This window comes from Orbicella franksi, chromosome 5 (genome assembly GCF_964199315.1).
Source record: "Orbicella franksi chromosome 5, jaOrbFran1.1, whole genome shotgun sequence".
In the NCBI taxonomy this organism is placed as follows: Eukaryota; Metazoa; Cnidaria; class Anthozoa; order Scleractinia; family Merulinidae; genus Orbicella; species Orbicella franksi.
In genome coordinates, this window is record NC_138149.1 from 30,249,395 (window position 1) to 30,274,959 (window position 25,565).

The 25,565-nt window shown below is 42.1% G+C and overlaps 2 protein-coding genes across 4 annotated transcripts; one reads left to right on the top strand and one right to left on the bottom strand.

The window, feature by feature from the left end:
- The first annotated feature begins 377 nt into the window (after positions 1–377).
- On the top strand, positions 378–7,985 carry LOC145488111 (tRNA-queuosine alpha-mannosyltransferase-like). 2 transcript variants are annotated; one of them, XM_081466900.1, is made up of 9 exons: positions 449–891; positions 1,902–2,069; positions 2,463–2,727; positions 3,042–3,091; positions 4,375–4,484; positions 5,317–5,461; positions 6,121–6,191; positions 7,173–7,264; positions 7,729–7,985. In XM_081466900.1, the coding sequence occupies exons 1-9, from the start codon at positions 632–634 to the stop codon at positions 7,813–7,815; spliced, it is 1,248 nt and encodes a 415-aa protein (XP_081323026.1). In that variant the 5' UTR covers positions 449–631; the 3' UTR covers positions 7,816–7,985. The 2 variants fall into 2 exon arrangements, with proteins under 2 accessions (XP_081323027.1, XP_081323026.1); XM_081466901.1 differs by lacking the exon at positions 7,729–7,985 and having other exon boundaries at positions 378–891; positions 7,176–7,239.
- Positions 7,986–8,069: 84 nt separating this feature from the next.
- Positions 8,070–23,313, bottom strand: LOC145488069 (uncharacterized). 2 transcript variants are annotated; one of them, XM_081466848.1, is made up of 9 exons: positions 22,973–23,313; positions 21,616–21,706; positions 21,237–21,358; positions 15,403–20,767; positions 12,325–14,646; positions 10,954–11,204; positions 10,430–10,606; positions 9,851–9,940; positions 8,070–9,518 (listed from the first exon to the last, which is right to left on the bottom strand). In XM_081466848.1, exons 2-9 carry the CDS (start codon positions 21,686–21,688, stop codon positions 9,459–9,461), a joined length of 8,460 nt encoding a protein of 2,819 aa, XP_081322974.1. In that variant the 5' UTR covers positions 21,689–21,706; positions 22,973–23,313; the 3' UTR covers positions 8,070–9,458. The 2 variants fall into 2 exon arrangements, with proteins under 2 accessions (XP_081322974.1, XP_081322973.1); XM_081466847.1 differs by having other exon boundaries at positions 8,071–9,518; positions 10,954–11,207; positions 22,973–23,310.
- Positions 23,314–25,565: the final 2,252 nt, after the last annotated feature.

The window sequence follows — 25,565 nt, forward strand, 5'->3', positions numbered from 1 at the left end:
TATACAAGGGTTTACCAAGGTATACAAGGGTATACAGGGATTTACAAGGGTTTACAAAGGTATACAGGGGTTGACAAGGGTTTACAAGGGTATACAAGGGTATATAAGGGTATACAGGGGTTTACATGATTGTATAGGGGTATACAGGGGTTTTCAAGGGTATAAAAGGGTATGCAAGGGTATGCAAGGGTATACAGGGGTTGACAAGGGTATACAAGGGTATACAAGGGTTTACCAAGGTATACAAGGGTATACAGGGATTTACAAGGGTTTTACAAGGGTGTACCGGGGTATACAAGGGTTTGCAGGCTTTCATTGGTTAGCATTATTATGGGATATCTGGATGACTAATATGGCTGGGGAGGCTGGGGGACTATATGGTAGCCTACCATGAATTATATGCCCAGTTGAAGGACTTTGTATCGCCTAGATTGTCCCCATATGAAGTACCTACCGAACAGGTTGATTATAAAATCAAGATGGTGGCCGGATGCCAGGTTTGGAAAAGACATTCTGTCCTATTATCAGGTCCTTTTCCAGGCACCACAGCTAGTTTGCAACGAAAGAAGTAGGTAATGTGCAGGTCGTGATGTCAAAAGCAGTCAGCTTGTAAAATCTTACGTCGTTTTTAATGGCGCTCGAACATAATGGCGGAACGTCGTTTTTGGCTTTAACCCCTTGCGATCAGGCAGCAAAATGCGAAGCTGTTCGTGTAACAGGCCTCCTTATTGAGCCGTTTTATGGCGGATCACATAAGCAACTGGTCGATTTACTGGCGAAGGAAATCCCAAGCTGTAAACTGCACTGCTTACCAGCAAAGAAATGGCACTGGAGAATGAGAACAAGCGCGTTGTACTTCGCTCAGAAGATTCCTTTCGGAACCAGTTACAAGTGAGTCTCACAACAGAGAGATCTTGGTTCAGACCTGTATAGTTAATTAGCTAGCCCTTGCAGCTTCTAGAAAAACTAGCATGTGAAAGAGCAGCAAGGGGGGGGGGGGGGGGTAACCGGTTTTGGAAGGGGGGGATACTTTGTAAGTTTATAGTGTGCTGCTGGGACACTGAAACCATTTCTAGACCATGTTCAGCTTGATTTTGCAGCCCTCTTCTTCCCTCTTGGCACCAAAAACCTGTACGCTATCCCAGACTAACTATTTTCCATGCAGAACCTTTTTTACTTTTAAATTATCAAGTCTGCGAACAGATCAAATCTGTCACAAATCTTTCACAGATTTGCCAGGATTTGTAATTCTGTTAATGTAAAGTTTTCACTGTCTTATTCTCACTCAGTTCTAGAGTAAATTATGTACACACTGGCCACTTTCCCGGTAAATTATATAATATTCTAGACCAAAACTGTCTGAATACCCTATCCCTGACTAAACTGCCTGAAAACCATACCCTTTACAGGACACATACCCATATAGCTTGGGAGTACAAATGTACCCGCCTCCTCCCTTTGGGAGCAGTAGAGTTACATGTAGCAGAAAAAATGTAGGAGTGGGGCGGCTAACATCAGACCCTCTAGTGTACACCTTCTTGATACCCAAATGTGTCTCCAGAACAGCAGCAGTGACCAAAAGCCATATATTCTGGGGGTAATCAAGAACAAGAAACAGAGCAGCTTGATTTTGGCTCTTATCTTGCACACGCATTCCAGCTTGATATGGTTGTACTAATATGCCTAGAAAAAGAAACTGCTGTGATTAATGTTGGTTTGCCATCCAATTTTGCCCAGAGGTCCAATTTTTGGTGTCAAACAAAAGGGTCTTGGCTGTCTGGGAGTGAGGTCGGGTCCAAACACTATCCAAAATTATAATCATATGAGTTGTCACGGTAGTCTAATTTAATTTAATTTCACCTTATTTTTAAGGTTATAACTTTTGTATTTGTTTTTTAAAGGGTACTATTTGCAAGTTCGGTTTTGAATTTAGCTGAATTAGTGGCTCTGAGGCCAGATCTTGCACAACTCAAGAAAGTCCTTTACTTTCACGAGAATCAACTCATATATCCTGTGAGAAAACAGCAGGACAGAGACTTTCAGTATGGCTACAACCAGATTTTATCATGGTGAGAATGTTGTTGTTCTTATAAAATTCATAGTAACTAAGACACATACACATGTAGACATGTATATGTATGCTGTATCACTAGTTTTTGTAATGTTATTATTAAATTGTTGTAAATGCTGCAACACGTATATGACTAGCGATACAAGATTATTCAGGAATTTTTCATTTAAGAGCATACAGTGTACATTGACAAACCTAGAACCATTTAATTAGAAGAGGGCCAAAATTTTTAACCAATTTATGGACCAAAAATTAATAGGTTGTGAGCTTGACATAAGGTGAGCACCATGCCATGAGGAATCAGGATGGTTATTGTTCTTTAACCTTTACATCTACATCTTAACATGTATGTTATCTATAGTTTACTGATTCTTTGCTGACTTTAATGCAGTCTTGTAGCTGATGATGTGATATTCAACTCGCTCTTTAACATGGAATCATTCTTATCATCCATCAATGGCTTTCTGAAATTGATGCCCGATTATCGACCAAAAGGATTAGAGCAGATGATTAGGCCGAAATGCAGGGTGGTGTACTTCCCTCTGAAGGAAACTGATGATTTGTCTTCAATTCCTGGGAAAGATGAAACTGTTCTCAACAGCAAGATACCAGTTAAACAGATACCAGAGGAAACTGAAACAGATAGCAGTAACAAGGTGAATCAATTTTTCTGATTACCTGATCAGAGTGACCAGAATTTGGCACCCTATTTTGAGCTACTTTTTTGATGACATAAATTTAACTCATTTGTTAAGAAATAAAATTGAGTGCAGCTGAAAGTTGTAAGACTCAAGTCTAATTACTGATGAAATTTTCAACTTGTTGGGATTATCTCCCAATGATTTGCTGTTCAGCATTTTTGTCACAAATGCTATATATATATTCGACTTATGTGGTAAATATATTCCATTATTAATAATAAATATTAATATCAATTACTTCTCTTTTTTTAAAATACGTTCATTTATAGCTTGACAAAGACATTTCACAACCATTGCATATTGTATGGGCTCATAGGTGGTATGTACAGTTTATATAATTTTAGTTATGAATGTAATGATTGTGATAAGGGGTTTAAGATTTGAAAGTTTATAAACTAAAACCTTACCCAAGTGACATATTTACATGCTTAACCCATTGACTCCCATACTGCCTGTAACCAGCCGTAACAAGCTTTGGCCTTTGTTCCACTTCTGACACCTTTGACACTTCATCCCCTTTGACCAAAATTGGCATCATCTATGCTCAACGTCTTCAGGAGGAAAAGATCTTTCCAATGATACCCAGATCACGGTGATCAGCTCAATGGAGCCTGAAATATGCACAAAAAATGCTCAAAAAGTTGAGTGAAAAACTGAGAGCAAAATTTCCTGTGACTACATGTGGCTACTCCATGGTAAAAATTACCCATCTTGATGATGCTTTCTCAGAATTTTTTGAACTGGAAGCAAGCCCAGTAGAAGGTCAATCACTGCAGCAAAAGGAAAAGAAAAGGAGAAAAAGGAAAGGCGAAAAAAAAAATTAAAAAATCCAACAGCCTTAAAACGTAGGTCAAAATTTTGATTTCTGTGCATGCCTGAGCAAAAACATCTTAAAACGCGATGCTAATGGAAAGAAAGGCATGCTATCATGTTGCAAATGCCTTCCTCAAAATCTCCAAAATGTTCACAAAATGCATTGTTGGCAAAAAGCTCTGGGAGTCAATGGGTTAACATTATTACCAAATGCTTATTAATTTTTATATATTATGTACTACATACATGTAATTATATGACTTGTGTACTAGATACATATGCTTCACACTGTTTGGTTGTCAATTAGCAGATCAGCTGTTTTCCTGTACGATGTAGTATTCGTCCTCTCCCACAATGACAAGCGGACAATTCTATTCCATGGCATTTACTGTAAATGACCTCTACAGACGAGGTACATGACTTGTACATGTACATGAAAATATACAATGTAATAGTGTCTCCAGCATCTACTTTGTATTGTGTGGACAGTTTCCTCGACATAGCTGTGGTTCTCCCTTATACAATGTTTTGACAGGGACAGAGAACTTCCCATTCTCCAAATCACTTTGTTAAAGGCATTCTGATTATTTTGACTTTTTGAATACCGATATTCTACATGTATCTTCCAACAAAAATAAGTAAATTAATAAACTGTTTCAAAGCCATCTTTATCCATTTCACAATTTTGAGGATTTTGCAGCCATTTGTAGGGGGCATACACTATCTTGATATAAATGTTCCACTCATCCTCTTCATGACTGAAAGTTGTAACTTTTTGCTGTCAACCAGGGAACATGACAAAGGACCTGACTTGTTCTTCCACACTTTGTATCAGTTGGCTGATCAAGGATTGCAATTCAAGGTTTCTGTTTTAGGAGAAAGGTTCTCTGAAGTTCCAGGTGAGTTTTTTCCAGAAAATTGTACATATTTAATTGAATTTATACATTAACGTGTCAGAGGCATAGTGAAAACACTGGATTTCAGAGTGTGATGTACAGGTGCAATGTTGGAACCTTACATTTTATTGTAAAGTACCTCTCTGACTTCCTAACATTATTGATGGGTACTGCAAGATCATTCAGGGAGCTCAGGACTCCTTCTGTAGATACCTCGTGCTGTAGAAACTGCACTTAGGAGCTTACACCAATGAGCTGTTCTTTCCCAATGACCCTCTAACTGAGATGGAATTTTTACTTTACACTGAAGTCTCTACAGTTGATACTCCCATAAACCACCACCCAAAATGTCAGGCCCAGGTGGTCGCTTACGCGAGGTGGTCGCTTACGAGAATTTAGACCATATTGGGTCAAAATTTTGCCTAATGGTAACTGCAGCGGCTTACCCCATGTTTTAAACTGTTTCATTCATGTGAAAAGTCAATTTTGAGAAAAAATCTGGTACTTCCCATGGAGAAATTCCCCTCTCTTGCACTACCAGGAGTGCGATAATGTTGCAACACCTTATTATCCAAGTTTTGCTCTATTATCTGTCAAGTGGTCGCTTACAGGAGGTTAAAAAAGAGGTGGTCGCTTACAAGAGGTTCCAAATAAAGTGATTTGACTTGGACACTTTTGGTATTTTGGAAAACTGGTCACTGAGGAGAGGTGGTCACAACTGGAGGTTCCACTGTTTTTACGTGTATGATCAGAGGATTCAACCATATTGTCATAAGAAACAACAACAACAACATTATAAAATTGTAATAATCATGAATTTCAATTTACTTCCAAGGTATTTTTGAAGAAGCCTTCACACAAATCAGAGATCATATTCTCCACTGGGGTTATCAAGAATCTCGCCAGGATTACATTGCCGTACTTAGGGCTGCTGATGTAGCTGTGTCAACTGCTCAACACGAGTTTTTTGGTGTTTCAATGTAAGTCATGATCATTCACTACTCGTAAAATTAAGGATGGTGTACAATGTACTTTTATTGGAAAAAGTAGTTAGCTGTAGTAGACATCATGCAATTGAGAATTTGTAACCGATCACACTTTTAATATAAGGTACATGTTACACTTCTATGCACCGTTGCCTCTTGGGAAAGTTTTTGACTAAATTTTGACATCTTTTTCACAACTTTTTGGCACTTTTTTGCTGGATTCTATCAATCAAAGTGTAGGACCTGCTGAGGGTGGAAATGTTAAATTGTTAAATTTATCATTCACTTGTGGGAATTTCAAAATTCTCAACCTATGTACATTTGAAACTGGCAGCAAGTTGTTGCAGGTTGATAATGGCCATTTGAAACAGAAGCTATCAGAAGTTGTCAAAAAGATGTCAAAAAGTTGTCAAACTAGTCAAAATACTTTGATTCCTTGGTGACAGGAGTGTAATTTTTTTTTTTTTGGAGGGGGGGGGGGGGAGGGGGACACCCTGCACCCTGCCACTTAAAATAATGACCAGCTCCCAGCGACATCCATCGATAGTTAGCGGACCACTTTGTGGCCAATCAGATCGTGAGTTTGCCTGATAGTTTGCCAGTGAGTCATTTATACCCCACTAAGTTACATTAATATGTATTGCACGTTTCAGGCTGGAAGCAGTGCAACATGGTTGTTATCCACTTTGTCCAAACAAGTTGGTTTACCCAGAAATATTTCCTTGTAAGTTTGTATTTCTTTGTAATAGATTATTTGTTTCAGCAGTTTGTTCTTCCTTCACTTACATGCGTTAGCATGCACCATTATAGTTGTTGGTATAGTCGAACCTCCATTAACAGCAACCTTGCAACAATGGCCACTTTTTTGTTGTCCAGGTGGACAGGCCATGTTTTGCCTCATTTTGACCTCTCCACAACGACAACGGCCACTAACATACTAAAGCGCATCGCAGCTGCCAAGAAAACCTATCGACAATGACCAGTTTATCAACGACTGGAGAACGGGAAATCTCATTTTTCATTGGATAAGGTCAGGAAGCTCGATCACTACTGCCCAGATTGCTGGTCTCTGTTTCTTTTTGGTCTCGGTTTTATTGATAAATCCTGATTTTGTTATCTATTTAGACGGTGCAATCCTGGGGGGGGGGGGGTACTCCCAGGAAAGTTGGGTGGGGGTGTGTGGCCCACTTCCCAAAACCCTTACCCTATTTACATGTATGACCAAAATCTGCATTTTTTGCTACCCTATTTCTGACCTGGCCAAACATTTGACACCCTATTTATGACCGTTGCAGCTGACAGAGTTGCCCTAAACATAAGTTATGAAGGGCTTTTGTTGACAGTCTTATTGATAATGAAAAAGTAGCTTCTTCCAAGAAACATACCCAATTAAAGACTAGAGTGCTAAAACCATACCCCATTTAAAACCAAAATGGCCAAAATCGATACCCTATTCATGACCATAACGGCTAAAAAACCCTACCTTTTGGAGCCACACATACCTATATAGCCCATACAAGGGAGTACCCCACCTGGGGGTGCAATAAGCTTTTTCTTTAACAGGTGTCATATTACACCCCTACCTCCCCACAACGGCCACCTCTCTATAACAGACACCTTCCTCTGTCTCAAAGCTAGCCGTTGTGGAGAGGTTCGACTGTAATAAACATCAAGGTTGAACACTCAACCTTTTTTTTTTCTTCAGCAGAATATCTGTACTCCACACCACAGCAATTATCCAAGAAGCTGAGATATTTTTGTAAAAATCCACGACATGTGAGGACTCACAAAGTCACTGTAAGTTCCACTAGTGAATAGACAGAGATTTTGAATCGCTATAACACGTCATTATTAGCGCAGTATTAATTAACGCCCCTAAGTAACACCTTTTTCTAGGAATTTTCCTACCAAAAAACCCTTCCGTACAATAAACGTGTATCCTTGATCACGCATGCAATTTCTGTCCCGCGCGGGAGTGTCTATGATACTGATGACGTTAAGATGACGTTACTCTTGAGAGTCTTTTTGTAGTGGTTCTGATTGGTCGGATGCACAAGTAACAACCAATCACGGACGCTACACGGCTCTCTGTAGACTGCGTCATCACTATGGAAACTTTTGAATCTCGGCTGTCATTCGAGCGAAAGAATTCAGTACGCTGTGAGAAACATCTGTGTTTCAGAGTAACTGTTGTGTCCAGCACCGTACCTTTGCACGTAAACTGTTTGTTTTTCCCCATTAAACCCTTATTTCCTTTACAGGCTGACTGGAGACGCTTCACGTGGTACACACTGAAGGATTCATTTTACGAACTTCTTTCTCCTACAGCAGAGGCAAACAAAGCCTGATGTCTGAATTACGCAGAGAATTTCCTTTTATTTTTCTGTCCACCTTGTTAGTTTGTCGTCACTGATGAAGCTACACCTTGTAGCCTGGTAGTAATACTTGATAAATAATAAAATCAATCACGTCATGAATGTGTCAAGTTTTCAGCCAGCCTGCAAAGCTAAGGCCTGGTTCACACTACCGACATAATGGCCTTACGACATAATCGCTTTATGTCGGTAATGTGAACATCGACATAAGGACATAAGGAAAAGATCAGTCTTTTAACTGATGTAGTTATGTTCATGCTGTTATGTTGCAATTGTCATTATGTCAGGATGTTCACACTGCAAACGTAACGACATAACGACCTTCTTCTGTCGTTATGCTCATGCCGTTATCTCGCTAATGTCAACTAGGCTTTAGTAATCATCACATGCCGGGACGAATCGAATTTTGAGGAGGGGGAAAACCGGAGGTGTATATAAAAAAAAAACCCTAGGACCATAGGCAAGGGAAAGCATCGTTGAGATCAGAAGTGGTCCGAACTGTTTCCTCCAGCCTTCAATGGTATTTAAAAATCGTCGGTGATATATACATGTATCATGTCAATTTTCCCTGACTTTTCTTCAAAATGTCAGTTTTCCCAGACCATTCCCTGATCTTAAAGAATTTTTTTACCCCTGACCATTTTCTGACCAGTAGAAACCCTGATTTGACTGGCAAGCACAGGTCCCACTGAAAGACAACAAGGGCGAGAAGAATGAGATATATAGCTATTAAATAAGTGATTTGACAGCGTTTGAAAATTCGCATGTAGTTTATTCATCTTTGCCAGCTTTACATTTGAAATCCAGTGCAACATCATGATACTTGGTGAGCTTGTTTTTATCACTTTTTCATTAGTTCTTCGCACCGCCAAAGCACCAGAAGGCAATAGAGAAATATTGAATAGGCTTGTCTTCGGGATTTTTGGTCGGGTTTTTTCTTGTTAACAAGTTAAAACCTGAGAGTTGTTGGTGTGTTTCTACTTGTTAACTTTATTTTTAGTTTTGATTTCGATTTTGGGTTTTTGAAAGTTTTATATTTTTGTGATGTTTTTGTATTTTGTATTTTTCTGTTATTTTTGTATTATTGGTATTTGTGTTTTTCGGGATGATGGTGAGGGAGTCGGTAGCGTAGCAGCTCTCATAACCTGCTTTTGTTTGGTATTGTAAGCAGCTTCTATTGTTTTTAAGTCCAAGTCATTGTTTCAGTTGTTTGGTCTTTTGTTTTTGGCTAGGGTAGCGAGCCAATCATATTGTACGTTACGAGAGCTACTACATCACCGAGGAAGTAGGGTATGGCAGACAGGGGCAGTGGCCACTACCCCTGTCTGCGTGCACAGGGGCAGTGGCCACTGCCCCTGTGCAGGTTTAATCATGGGAGAGGGGGTATGTGAAGGTTCGGTGGGATATCCCCAATTATCCCACCTAACCTTTAATCCCGAAAGTCTAAACCCTCCTTGTGGGGAAAAAAGGGTTTGTTTTTTTAAATTTTGAAATTTGTTTGTGTTTTTTAACTTTGTTTTAAAATATTTTTGACCCGCTCACCGAGCATACACGTGTTGCTTTTTACAAATCAGGAGGAAAAAAAAAAAAAAAGAGACGACACTTAGAGTGCCGTCTCACTTTCTCCGTGGGCCTCGCCGACGGAGATAGGGTTCCGCTTGCTCCCGTTTCTTTTCCTATAACATAAAAAAACAGCCCAGTCAAGAGAGGTCTTCGAAACTAGCAGAATTGATTTAAAACGTCAAAAATATGATCTGCACAAAATAGAAAGGAAAAATTCAATTACAGCATGCCAATCGTTATGTTCCTCCATTAAGAAAAAAATCATTTATGCCCAATTGTTGTGTCCCTTCATTAAAGTTGCTTGTTAATTTAAAGATGTACTTCCTAGGAATACCAATGAGACTCCACTATTTAGATAGTGACAAATGAGTATTTGTTCAATAAGTACACAATCAACAATGTAAAATAACCAATTCACAGTAATAATCGTTATTTTTTCACTTACCTCGGGAACAAACGCTTCCCCATTCCAGACTCGTCGTACTCGTCTTCGACGAGTCCTGTTGTTTTGGGGAGGCTCTGCCGCCGTAGCCTCCTGCAATACAAGAACATCATCAAAATATACCTAGACCCATGTATTCTGCTAGTTCACTTTTGAGAGAGGGCAGAGGACTATCGTCCTTTACACAAGAAAACGACTACCGGCACCCTACAAACGACTTATTCACGACATAAACAAAACCGACAAATGGACGTCAAAAGACCGACTTAATTTGACTAACAATAGACGGAACTCACACAGACCGACCTAATTTGATTAACAATAGACGGATTGAAAGTTACAAGAACCGACCAATGACTGCTGACAAACTTTACACGAGTCTTTCAGCCAATATATACCATCACGGCTAAACGGACCATTCACTTTCAACGGACCAGACTCATAACACCATCGATTGACAAACACTATTCACTTGACTCTGAAGATGACTTCAGCTCAGGTTGACGAAACGTCAGTCAGCAACAACAGTTCTTTTCATAACTACTCTCAACCACAGCAACCAACCATAACTGCTCCTCTTACCTGCGACTGCTGGATGACGCTTTCCAGGGCAGGAAGGGTACCAGCTGGGTCTCGCTTCATGGCACCACACAAGAGCTGATAAGCCGTGCTTAGGTAGTAATGCACGTACCCCATGGTGTCTGGACTCTCTGCACCAGAGTTTGGAGCTGGGATACCCTCGGCTTTGATTTTGATCGTCTAGTAATTGCAAAAAAAAAAAAAAAAAAAAATTATAACTTGATTAATGTCGGTGAAGATAACAATGATAATAATAATTATGATATGGATTGTGCTTGTGGCCGAAATAACGCGCGCTCTGATTGGCTAATTCTACGGCATTCCTCTCTCGTAATGCCCACGGGCCGACTGTGGGCCTGTAGCAACCATACAGCCTGATCACAAACAACTTATTAAACTCGAACGTTCGGTGTTTAGGGGAAAATCTCAAACCTCGGACTTGTCATATTGACCGAGCGATCGGTTTGAGATTTTTCGTAAAGATCTGACTCTCACGTAATTAGTACTCTCATAGTGAACACACTTACATCATTGTCAGCCGTGTCTGTGGCTGCAGCTTCAGCTCCTTCAGATAGGACGGCTGGTGCAGTGGTAGCCTTGGAGGTAGAGGCAGCTGCATCAACTCCACTGTTCAGCAAGCAGCGCTTTGATTTCCTTGCTGGCTCGCCGACATCTTTGTGCACAGAGCAGCTCGTGCTGGCCTGGCCAGACACCTCACTGGCTGTTTCAGAGGCTCGCTTCCGTTTCCTTAAGGTTCTACTGGACAAGCTTCTCTCCACTGCTGATAATAAAAGTGATATCAAAAAGCTAATTTAGTGCCAAGTTAAGTTATGAGAGCATATGAGAGCATATCTTGTTCAACTATATAGGACTGAAATTCCAAACACTTCATTATGTAATATATCAAACGCGAAAGACCGTGTTTGACCACACTTCCAAACATCGAGAAGATAGTTGAAAATACGACGCGCAGCAGATTATTTTTGACCGACGCTGAGGTGTTTGGAAATGTCGTTAAACACTGTCTTGAATGTTTGATATATCTTCTCGGATCAATCGAAACTAAAACTAAGGAGAAAACGGAGGTTGAAATAAAATCGTAAAAAATCTATCGTAATTAAGATCCGATATCCAAACACCGTCACGGTGTTCATGATTTCCTTTGTTTAAACATGCCAAGTTAGTTATTAAAGCATTTGATAAGAGACTGTTGAACAATAGCACATGTACATTCGGCAAGAAACCACAACCTTGACTATCTCAGTAGATGAATAAAGTGTCCTTTCAGATACTTGTTACCTCGGTCGCAACATCAGGGTACTGCCAGGCACTTTCCGTTGACATAGAAAACGATCTATTTGTATTCGCAATCAACTTTAAACTCGAACTTCAAAGTCCTTAAACTTAATAGAGAGCTTAAGCAAACCACTACTGCACCGGCAATAAGAACGCCACCAAACTAAGGGTTTTAATGAGTAGAACAATGGCTGTGCAAGTCTGTTATAAATTTTTGTAGAGTTCTTTGCCGTGCTCTGCACAACAACAACATGACATAACTAAGCCCTGCGTATTTTGGAGAACGCAAACGACAGCAGCTAATGTTTCGTATTTTCATTTGGATTTGAACGCTGACGTTTGAGCAATTTTTCAGACCAATAACATAGCTCGACAATTGCGAAATTCAAAGGTAAAATATAAACTCATTTTTTATTGGGCGTTGTCCTCGGGGTCGCCGTCGTCATTGCTTAAACTCGCTAAAACTCGGCTGTGAAGACAATAGAACAAGAAAGAAACAATACATGTATCGCAATGAAACCTGCAAGCACTTAATTGAACCAAGGGTATCACAAAGTGCTTACAAGTTGCATTGACGTCATAATTGTAGGCAGTAATCTTACTGTCATCAGAGGAAGTTGTTTCTTTTGTAGCCACAGCCTTGGCTGGCTCGTGTACATCCAGTGAGGAAACCTTTTCTACAGGCAGAGTGATCTTATCCTGAGAGCGCCCTTGCACTGCCGGAATGCCATCACATGTGGTTGCAGCAATCTCATCGAAGTCAAAGTTAGTTGTTTCTTCTGTGGCGACGGCCTTAGTTGGCTGGTGTTCTTCTAGCGAGGCAACGTTCTCCACAAGAAGGGCGGTATCCTCGGACAAAGCTTTCCCTGCTGTGATGACACTGCCATCATATGCGCAGGCAGTGATCTCAACCTCATCAAGGTTAGTAGTTTCTCCTGTAGCCACAACCTCTACTGGTCCATGTACTTCGAGTAAGGAAAGCTTTTCCACGGGCAGAGTGATATAAGCCTCTGAGGAAGTTTCCCCTACCATTAAAACTTCTGAAGCTGCACTGAAACCATGTAGGGACGAAGTGACTTCAATCTCATCAGTGATAGGTGTTTCGTCAGTCGCAATGGCTTCAGCAAGTTTGACTACATCCAGCGAGGAAACCTTTTCGACAGGCAGAATGATATCTTCAGCAGACCCGTCAACTCCAAGGAAAACTTGTGGAGCTGCACTGACATCATTTATCGATGCAGCGATCTCAATCTCATCCTTGCTGTTTGTTCCGTCCGTTGCAATGGCTTCAGCATGGTCAGCTTCATCCACTAAGGAAACCTTTTCCACAGGCAGAGTGATATCTTCAGCAGACCCGTCAACTCCAAAGAAAACTTGTGGAGCTGCACTGACATCATTTATCGATGCAGCGATCTCAATCTCATCCTTGCTGGTTGTTTCGTCCGTTGCAATGGCTTCAGCATGGTCAGCTTCATCCACTAAGGAAACCTTTTCCACAGGCAGAGTGATATCTTCAGCAGACCCGTCAACTCCAAAGAAAACTTGTGGAGCTGCACTGACATCATTTATCGATGCAACGATCTCAATCTCATCCTTGCTGGTTGCTTCGTCCGTTGCAATGGCTTCAGCATGGTCAGCTTCATCCACTAAGGAAACCTTTTCCACAGGCAGAGTGATATCTTCAGCAGACCCGTCAACTCCAAAGAAAACTTGTGGAGCTGCACTGACATCATTTATCGATGCAGCGATCTCAATCTCATCCTTGCTGGTTGTTTCGTCCGTTGCAATGGCTTCAGCATGGTCAGCTTCATCCACTAAGGAAACCTTTTCCACAGGCAGAGTGATATCTTCAGCAGACCCGTCAACTCCAAAGAAAACTTGTGGAGCTGCACTGACATCATTTATCGATGCAGCGATCTCAATCTCATCCTTGCTGGTTGTTTCGTCCGCTGCAATGGCTTCAGCATGGTCAGCTTCATCCACTAAGGAAACCTTTTCCACAGGCAGAGTGATATCTTCAGCAGACCCGTCAACTCCAAAGAAAACTTGTGGAGCTGCACTGACATCATTTATCGATGCAGCGATCTCAATCTCATCCTTGCTGGTTGTTTCGTCCGTTGCAATGGCTTCAGCATGGTCAGCTTCATTCACTAAGAAAACCTTTTCCATAGACAGAGTGACATTACCCTCAAAGTACTCGTCCGCGGTAATAAAAAGGTCTTGGCCTGTAATGGCACTGTGGCTGGATGCCGTGATCTCACCTTCATAAACGTTCCCTGATTCCTGTGTACACAAGACTTCACTTGCCTCGTCTACATCCAGAGCGGAGCACTTCTCCAAAGGCAGAGTGATGTTAATCCCAGAGGACTTTTCCTCTGCCGTTGCAAGTTCTGAAGCTGCAGTGACGCTGCCTGTGGATGTAGTGATCTCAGTTGCATCAATGACAGTTGTGTCCTCTATGTCTACTCCTCTAGTTAACTCACGCAGATCCAGATAGGAACGCTTTTTCATAGGCACAGTCCCATTGTCCTCAGAGGACATTTCCTCTACCGTTGCAAGTTCTTGGGCTGCAGTGACGTTGCATGTGGATGTATTGATCTCACTCACATTCATGGCTGTTGTTTCTTCTCCAGCTAATCCTTCAGTTAACCCACACAGATCCAGTGAGGGACGTTTTTCCACAGACAGAGTCACATTCTCCTCAGAGGACTCCATTGTTTTGTCTGTGGCATTGACCTCATCAGGTTCTGAAGTGTCAATCTGACAAAGGTTAGCAGTGTTCTCCGACAACCGTCTTGATTTTCTCAGGGGCTCCCAGATTTCAGAGCAGTTCCTGCTGCGGTGTGCACAAGACTCGGTGGAGTTGTCAGAGCTGCTCCTTCGTTTCCTTGATCTTAAGCTTGTATTGGAGAAGCTTCCTTCCACTGTCGATAGTAAAATCAGGATTAAAATGCTATTAGAAGTTAAGAATAAATAACCTTTGTTTACCCTCTTTCAGTACTTATAGCCAACGGCTAATGGAGCCGAATAATTAAATTTCAGAAACCAACAGTTCAAGTTCACCATGCCAAGGTCAAAAACCCCCAGCTGCCATGAGGCAAACAATCTGAGGATTCACGTTGAATGTTTATCCTGTTGCCACAATATCAGTGAGAGAATCTTCTCACAATAATACGAAGTTATCGTAAAAACTCTCTTCCACTGCCATTGGCAGATTGAGTTAAGAGAATTCACCGTCATCATTTAGAGATCCAGAGATCTCACGCTCATCGAAACGAGTTGCTTCTCTTGTAACCAGGGCTTTTGCCAGCGCATGAACATCCCGTGAGACTCACCCACTGCCTTAAAAAAGTTCTCAGGTTTTACTGACATCAGACTAACAACTACCATTGAGGACGACGACATCAAATGTTGCCATCTCAATGGTAGTTTTTAGTTCAGTCTCCACAGCTTTAACTGGCTCGTTCACATCCAGTGAGAATAACTTGAAACTTGCTTCCTTAGTTTTTTTTAAAAAAATACCAAAATAAGAATCAAAATGCTACTTTAGTGTCTAAGGTATACAAACCCTAACCTTCATTATTACCGACAAAAATGTGTACTAATAAATATTATCCAGGAGTAGTAATTACTAATGTATATTCTGTAAAAAATCAGCTTCCATAGAAAAGCAATTTTACCCTCAGAAGATTTCACTGCTGACGTTGCACTGACATCATGGATGGATGCATTGATCTCACTTCCCTTGATGTTCGTTCCATCACATGGCAACTCAATGACCACCCCGTCTTCACTGTTAGGTGTTTCCTGTGTAGCCAAGACATCACTTAGAGACCCAGTGACCACATCGCCTTCGATTGAAGATGTTCCCTGTGTCGCCGCGACAGCATCACATAGAGCCTCAGTGACCACACCGTCTTCAACGTTGCGTGTTTCCTGTGTAGCCACACCATCATATAGAGACTCAGTGACCACACCGTCTTCAACGTTGGGTGTTTCCTGTGTAGCCACGGCATCACATAGAGACTCAGTGACCACACCGTCTTCAACGTTGGGTGTTTCCTGTGTACCCACAGCATCACATAGAGACTCAGTGACCACACCGTCTTCAACATTGGGTGTTTCCTGTGTAGTCACACCATCACATAGAGACTCGGCGACCACATCATCTTCGACGTTGGGTGTTTCCTGTGTAGCCACAGCATCACATAGAGACTCAGTGACCACACCGTCTTCAACGTTGGGTGTTTCCTGTGTAGCTACAGCATTACATAGAGATTCAGTGACCACACCGTCTTTAACGTTGGGTGTTTCCTGTGTAGCCACAGCATCATATAGAGACTCAGTGACCACACCGTCTTCGACGTTGGGTGTTTCCTGTTTAGCCACACCATCACATAGAGACTCAGTGACCACACCGTCTTCAACGTTGGGTGTTTCCTGTGTAGCCACAGCATCACATAGAGACTCGGCGACCACACCATCTTCGACGTTGGGTGTTTCCTGTGTAGCAACAGCATCACATAGAGACTCAGTGACCACACAGTCTTCAACGTTGGCTGTTTCCTGTGTAGCTACAGCATTACGTAGAGACTCAGTGACCACGCCGTCTTCAACGTTGGGTGTTTCCTGTGTAGCCACAGCATCACATAGAGACTCAGTGACAACATCACCTTCAACATTGAGTGTTTCCTGTGTAGCCACGACATCACATGGAGACTCAGTGACCACCACACCTTCAACAGTAGGTGTTTCCTGTGTACCCACAACATCACATTGAGAATCGGTGACCAAACTCCCTTCAACGTTAGGTGTTTCCTGTGTAGCCACAGCATCACATAGTGACTCAGTGACCACACTGCCTTCAATACTAGGTGTTTCCTGTGTACCCACGACATCACATTGAGACTCAGTGACCACACTGCCGTCAACATTAGGTGTTTCCTGTGTAGCCACGATGTCACATTGAGACTTGGTGACCGCATCGTCTACGTCAGTTGATTCCTGTCTAGCCACGACATCACACTGAGACTCGGTGAGCACAACGTCTCCAATGTTAGGTGTTTCCTGTGTAGCCAGAGCATCACATAGAGACTCAGTAACCACACCGTCTTCAAACTTAGGTGTTTCCTGTGCAGCCACAACATCACAGAGAGACTCGGTTACCGCAACGTCTAAAACGCTAGGTGTTTCTTGGGTAGCCACGACATCCCACAGAGACTCGCTGACCGCACCGTTTTCAACATTGGGTGTCTCCTGTGTAGCCAGGAAATCAGAGAGAGACTCAGTGACAACAAAGTCTTCAACCTTGAGTGTTTCCTGTGTAGCCACAGCATGACACGGAGACTCAGTGACAACACCGTCTTCAACATTAGGTGTTTCCTGTGTAGCTACAGCATCATATAGAGACTCAGTGACCACACCGTCTTCAACGTTGGGTGTTTCCTGTGTAGCCACAGCATGACACAGAGACTCAGTGACCACACCGTCTTCAACATTAGGTGTTTCCTGTGTAGCCACAGCATCACATAGAGACTCAGTGACCACACCGTCTTCAACGTTGGGTGTTTTCTGTGTAGCCACAGCATCACTTAGAGACTCAGTGACCACACCGTCTTCAACGCTGGATGTTTCCTGTGTAGCCACAGCATCATATAGAGACTCAGTGACCTCACCGTCTTCAACGTTGGGTGTTTCCTGTGTCGCCAAAGCATCACATAGAGACCCAGTGACCACACCGTCTTCAACGTTGGATTTTTCCTCTGTAGCCACACCATCACATAGAGACTCAATGACCACACCGTCTTCGACATTGGGTGTTTCCTGCGTAGCAACAGCATCACATAGAGACTCAGTGACCACACCGTCTTTAACGTTGAGTGTTTCCTGTGTAGCCACAGCATCACATAGAGACTCGGTGACCACACCGTCTTCGACATTGGGTGTTTCCTGTGTAGCAACAGCATCACATAGAGACTCAGTGACCACACCGTCTTCAACGTTGGATTTTTCCTCTGTAGCCACACCATCACATAGAGACTCAATGACCACACCGTCTTCGACATTGGGTGTTTCCTGCGTAGCAACAGCATCACATAGAGACTCAGTGACCACACCGTCTTTAACGTTGAGTGTTTCCTGTGTAGCCACAGCATCACATAGAGACTCGGTGACCACACCGTCTTCGACATTGGGTGTTTCCTGTGTAGCAACAGCATCACATAGAGACTCAGTGACCACACCGTCTTCAACGTTGCATGTTTCCTGCGTAGCCACAGCATCATATAGACACTTAGTGACCACACCGTCTTCAACGTTGGGTGTTTCCTGTGTAGCCACAGCATCACATAGAGACTCAGTGACCCCACCGTCTTCAACGTTTGGTGTTTCCTGTGTAGCAACAGCATCACATAGAGACTCAGTGACCACACCGTCTTCAACGTTGCATGTTTCCTGCATAGCCACAGCATCACAAAGAGACTCAGTGACCACACCGTCTTCAACGTTGGGTGTTTCCTGTGTAGCCACAGCATCACATAGAGACTCAGTGACCACACCGTCTTCAACGTTTGGTGTTTCCTGTGTAGCCACAGCATCACACAGAGACTGGGTGACCACACCATTTTCGACGTTGCGTGTTTCCTGTGTAGCAACAGCATTACATAGAGACTCACTGACCACACCGTCTTCAACGTTGAGTGTTTCCTGTGTAGCCACAGCATCACATAGAGACTCAGTGACCACACCGTCTTCAACGTTTGGTGTTTCCTGTGTAGCCACAGCATCACACAGAGACTCGGTGACCACACCATCTTCGACGTTGGGTGTTTCCTGAGTAGCAACAGCATTACATAGAGACTCACTGACCACACCGTCTTCAACGTTGAGTGTTTCCTGTGTAGCCAGAGCATCACATAGAGACTCAGTGACCACACCGTCTTTAACGTTGGGTGTTTCCTGTGTAGCCACAGTATCACATAGAGACTCAGTGACCACACCGTCTCCAACATTAGGTGTTTCCTGTGTAGCCAAAGCATGACATAGAGACTCAGTGACCACACTGTCTTCAACGTCGGGTGTTTCCTGTGTAGCCACAGCATTACATAGAGACTCAGTGACCACACCGTCTTCAACGTTGCATGTTTCCTGTGTAGCCAGAGCATGACATAGAGACTCAGTGACCACACCATCTCCAACATTAGGGGTTTCCTCTGTAGCCATAGCATGACATAGAGACTCAGTGACCACACCGTCTTCAATGTTGGGTGTTTCCTGTGTAGCCAGAGCATGACACAGAGACTCAGTGACCACACCATCTTCAATAATGGGTGTTTCCTGTGTGGCCACAGCATGACATAGAGACTCTGTGACCAAGCCGTCTCCAACATTACGTGTTTCCTCTGTAGCCATAGCATGACATAGAGACTCAGTGAACACACTCTCTTCAACATTAGGTGTTTCCTGTGTAGCCACAGCATCATATAGAGACTCAGTGACCACACTGTCTTCAACATTAGGTGTTTCTTGTGTAGCCACAGCATCACATAGAGACTCAGTGACCACACCGTCTTCAACGTTGGGTGCTTCCTGTGTAGCCACAGCATCACATAGAGACTCAGCGACCACACCGTCTTCGACGTTGGGTGTTTTCTGTGTAGCCACAGTATCACATAGAGACTCAGTGACCACACTGTCTTCAACGTTGGGTGCTTCTTGTGTAGCCACGGCATTACATAGAGACTCAGTCACCACACTGTCTTCAACGTTGGGTGTTTCCTGTGCAGCCACAGCATCACATAGAGGCTCGGTGACTACACTGTCTTCAATGCATTCAACATTAGGTGTTTCCTGAGTGGCCAGAATATCACATTGAGACTCGATAACCACGAGGTCTTCAATGTTAGGTGTTTCCTGTGTAGCCACAGCATCACATAGAGATGCAGTGACCACACCGTCTTCAACGTTGGGTGTTTCTTGTGTAGCCACAGCATCGTATAGAGACTCGGTGACCACACCTTCTTTAACGTTGGGTGTTTCCTGTGTAGCCACCGCTTTACATAGAGAATCAGTGACCACACCATCTTCAACGTTGGGTGTTTCCTGTCTAGCCACAGCAACACATAGAGACTCAGTGACCATACCGTCTTCAACGTTGGGTGTTTCCTGTGCAGCCACAGCATCACATAGAGACTTGGTGACCACACTGTCTTCAACGTTGGGTGTTTCCTGTGTAGCCACAGCATCACATAGAGACTGAATGACCACACCGTCATCAATGTTGGGTGTTTCCTGTGTAGCCACAGTATCATATAGAGACTTGGTGATGACACTGTCTTCAACATTGGGTGTTTCCTGTAGAGGGATGATATCATATAGAGACTCACTGACCACAAAGTCTTCAAGGGTAGCTGTTTCCTGTGTAGCCACAGCATCAAATGGAGACTCAGTGACCACACAGTCTTCAATATTAGGTGACATCACGACATCACATGGAGACTCCGTGACAACACCGCTTTCAACGGTAGGTGTTTCCTGTGTAACCACGACATCAGATTGAGACTTGGTGACCACAATGTCTAAAACGTTAGGTGTTTCCTGTGTAGCCAGAGCATCACATAGAGACTCAGTGACCACACTGCCTTCAACAGCAGGTGTTTCCTGTCTAGCCACGACATCGCATTGAGACTTGGTAACCACAATGTCTACAATGTTAGGTGTTTCCTGTGTAGCCACAGCATCACATGGAGAGTCGGTGACCACACCGCCTTCATGGGTAGGTGACATCACAACATCACATGGATCCTCAGTGACCACAACGTCTTCAACACTAGGTGTTTCCTGTGTAGCCACAGCATCACATGGAGACTCAGTGACCACACCGCCTTCATGGGTAGGTGACATCACAACATCACATGGATACTCAGTGACCACAACATCTTCAACACTAGGTGTTTCCTGTGTAGCCACAGCATCACATGGAGACTCAGTGACCATACCCTCACACCCCAGAGTATCACTTGGCTCTTGGACAGCCACTGAGGAAACCTTTTTAACAGGCATAGATTTCATGTAAGTTCAAATTAATATTAGTATTGGTACAGCTGCATTTTCTGCCTTTTGTGACTGTCTGGAGTGATTACTTTGGTTTAAGTGGTACAACACTTGATTGATAAATGCTGTCTCATTGATAAAAACGTCCACGGGGACGAGAAATAGGGAAAGACTACTTTAAAAGCAGAAAACAGCAAGGTTCATTGCTGTCAGAGAAAAGATACCAACATAGAATTAATGCAACAAGTGTGTTTTGAAACACCATTTTATTTCCAATTAGTTTCAAAGCTCAGGGAAATGGCACAAAACAAAATTATAGCATGCACTTAATATGTTATTTATTCCTCAATGCTATCTCTGTATTCACATAATAATTATTCACATATTAATTATAATTATTGAGCCTTGGAGCCTTACTAAGTAATATTTAAACAAAAAAGAACAGACATTTTATTTTTTTCACCTCTTCGTTGATGGTATGTTGAGCCTTGTCAAGCACTTTAAGTGCTGATGTCAGCAGATCACGCACTGGATTGTCTGGCTCAGCCAGGATTTCCATAGTTTGGAGGAGCATTCGGCGAGCATCTGTTAAAAATATAGATAATGCAATTTGGTGTAAACTAAGTAAATTATTATATAATAATCATCAACACACAACTGACTCAGACCCCTCGGTCAATTTTCTTTTTCTTGTTTATTTTTTGTTTGTTTGTTTGTTTGTTTGTTTTTTTAAATTAAGTTTGTATTTTGGCCTGACCAACCAACCCACTTTCATGACAGGGAAGACTATGGGAAACAAAACATTTTATGGGTGACCTAATGGTTTCAATTCAAGAAAATACCTCTTATGTCCATGCTGATGGATAACAAGCCAAGCGACCCCTTGATGCCTTGAGGCACCTTACCCTCCAACATTTTCTCATGACTGGAGACCTGTAGCAGAGATAATTGCAAAGGATATTGAACGAAGAACTATCACACTTGTCTAATGATGTCTTGATATTGTTATTAATAGTATAAGCTACCTACATCAGCAAGCAAAAATTTTACATACATTTGATTCTAAAGTGAAAGGCATTACAAAATGGTGACATTGGAAAACGTGATGAGAAAGAGAAAGTTTGTCTTCTTACAACAAATCATAGCTATTTACCGAGCTGCAACTCACAAAATTTTTATTTTTTAATTTATTTTCATATTTTGGGTTTCCCTTTCATTTTCATGATATGCAGTCTGCAATCTATTGTCCATATGTCACGATTCTGAACATCTTCAAAAGAGTAGGGAGAAAACAGAGAGATGCACCTCTTCTAAATCGAGTCGCTAAAAATTATCGGACGTGTTCAAGTTAAACTAGCTTCGTTCACGTGGTGTTATGCAATCCTAGCCTAGTGCATTCAAATTTTTTTGGGACAAACGTGTTCACCAATTTTTCCCCCTGTGCTACAGCAGGGGCAAAGGACAGATCATGAGTGCATGCACACAATCATGAGTTAGATCCGAAGGAAGAACATATGAATTCTGCAAAGCGCTAGCTGCAGTTTGGCGCTGTGATTTTTGACAACAAGTAACTGAGCATGAATATTTGTAGCTCGGCGGACGTTCAGAAAATAATATCTACCGCAAACCTGAAGTTTTGAGCCTCACTTCATTTCATAAAATCACTCAGATTTTTCTTCACTTTCACAGATGAAAAAGGTTACATGATAAGCATGAAAGAACATAAGCTCGAGAGCCAATATTTGTAAAGGAACGCACAGCCACTACTGTTATCTTCGATTACTACACCATTAAATAGCCTCCGTTCGGCGCATATGTCATTATCGTACATACATACATACATACATACATACATCATTTATTTGTTTACGCAGGTCGGTATATAGGCAGCCTAAGCTGATGTGGACCTGCGGTTAATTAGGAGTTACAAAATAAATACCTCAGTTTGGTGCATATGTCATTATCTTGATGAAATGACCATACAATGACTTCATAATGACGTCGTAATAACATAGCTGACATATTTTTTTTTTTCCGAAGAAATCCATGAAGGCCTATATATAGTTCTCCAGTTAGCCCGAATATCACTCAGGTTAACCTGAACAGCGCTCAGGTTAGTTCGATAATCTAGCTATTGCAGACAGGTTAGTGTACTCTTCAATTAAGGCCGCAAAATGAGAAAAAAAACTCGTCAGGTACCTTTTCGTGATCGTTGGTAAATTCATGAGTAATTTAAGCTTACATGAGCCTATCGTCAAGAGATCCAGACTGTTACAGAGCTCCTCGGCTCTCCCGCGCGCCATCTGATCTGACGCAAGTTGTCCGGCACTCTATGAAACCACTGCTTGAAATGCCTTGAGAAGTTAAACCATAACTTGAAAAACGAATTTGGTCCAAAAGCCTTGCTAGTCATTTCCCTAATTCTCAGTGTTTGGAAAATCCCACACTTGACTGAGGCGATGACTAAATATCCGAAAACTTCACTCCTGGGAGCAAACCATCCGCCATGTTTACCTCGCTTATCAGCCGCGCCTTACTGTTCAGATTTCTCGACCAATCAGAATGAATCAGTAATCGAATACTCGTGTTATGCGCAAAGAACTCTGGGATCGTTAGGGAGCAAACATTGCAGAAATATCCCAGGGGCGGGGACGGGGGTGAGAATTCGAGAACAATTGGGTCGGGGTTTGCGGCCCGCTTCCCAAAACCCTTACCTTATCTATGACACAAAATCGGCGATTCCCCTATTTATGACCTGATCAATACCTGTTTTAGACCTGCCTTATACTTAGTTTCCTCGTTTAGACCGATGTTAAAGGCATTGTGAAGCGCTTTTGTTGATCGGTCTTATCAATAATGATGAAAAACTAGCTTCTTCTAAAAATAATGCCCGCTTCAAGACTAAAGTGTAAAAACCAGATCCTGTTAATGATCAAAATGGCTAAAATCGATACTCTGTTTATAAACTCCCTTCCTCGCGTGAGGTTTATTGCGAAATTTATGAGGAGAATATTAAAAAAATTCAAAGCACGCCTGATCTCGAGAAGCTACCCAGAGCAAATGGTAGAAACGACCCTCTAAGAATTTAAATAAAAAGGCAGAAAAGAATCTCTAAAACAGAAATCGAGAATGCACAATAAACTTCTACCTTTCTCACGCAATTTTAACCGTCATTACCAAAATTTGAAAAGCATTATTTCGGACAAATAGCATTTTTAAATACAAATACTCCGAGATATACTCAAGGAGCCACCCTTGATCTGTTATAGAAAAGGAAAATCTATTACGCGATGTACATTTCACAATAAACCTCACGAAAGCAGCGGAGTTTATCGGTAGATTTTATCACATATTTCATCAGTTATTCAAACAAAAACTAACATATTCCACATATCAACATTGCCTAAAACCGTTTGCGATAAAACGACGGCGAAAATGCGTCGATCTCTCTCCAAAATAGTTTTCTGTACCTCGAAACAATTTTTCGCTAAACATGTCCTTCTATCAACTTAAAATATCTGCCCCCTGACGATCCAGGGTTCTTTGCGCAAACACGGCTATCCAAGTAGCATGCGAGGAAACGCGAGCGAACGTGAGCGAGCCACGCGAACGCAAAACAAAAAAACAAAAACAAAAAAACAAAAAACAAAACAACAGGCAAAAACGCAAAACGCTCGGTTCACTCTGACTCTACCTAGGAGCTATTGAATCCCAAATTAGGATAATTGGTTTAAAATTCCTTCTCTTTTGTGAACTATTTTCATTCTGACGGCATCAATTTTTCGAAATTTTTTTAATACAGAAAAATTTGATGGACCAAAACTTTTATGTAATACATCAGACAAGAGAAAACGTGTTTTATCAGGCGGTGTTGGTCGCGCGCGGTTCACCAAATCTCCAATCACTGAGTAGAGAGTTTAAAAAAAAAACAACGGCGGTTACGAATTTCGTGCTGTTTGCAAAAGGAGAAACGAAATAAGCGAGATTTAAAATCAAACGCGTGTGCAATGATTTCGAGTGAAATCGTAATTATGATTTTGATAAAAAAAAAAAATGCACGACACGAAGTTCAATTGCCCTTAAATCAGGAGCCATAATATTCATTCCCAGCGCGAGATTGAAGTCTTGTTTTCGACCCTGAAAAACCCACCTTTTCCGTTAGCTCAGAGCATAAAACTACATATAAGCGCCCTGGTTCGTATTCCCTGCCTTATTCCCTGCCATCGCTGTGAAAAATACGCAAAAGAATCTCTCAACTCTCACCATTTGATCACACAACGTGACAACATCCACGCGAGAGCCCCCGACACGTGCGTGAATCCGCGCGGATATATGACGTCAGGATGGCGCAATTTGTTCTAAAAATAGAAAAAATTGTCCCATATCATAGGTACGCGCGAATCCCGAGACTTACGGTCTCCGTCCCCGATTATGGCTCCTGTCTTAAATTTATTACATCCATTTTGAAATCGGACAATTTAATCGCTTAAATAGTCCCTTGATTTCGGTCAGTTCTTACATTTTATTGATCCAGGGGTTGGTTTGGTTTTTTACTTCTCATTTTGTATGCAAGGCACAGAAAAAAAACATACGATTCAGAAGACAAAAAAAAAAAAGTGTGATTAATTCGGGAATAAATTCAGCTGCTGAGAGCTAATCAGATTGCAAGGATCACCAGTGATTTCAAAATGGATGTAAGAATGAACGGATATGCAAAACCATTACGGTTGACGCCAGTTTAATTTGGGCGCGCGAGAGCTTTGTTCTAGCGGCGAAGATTCTAACGAAATTC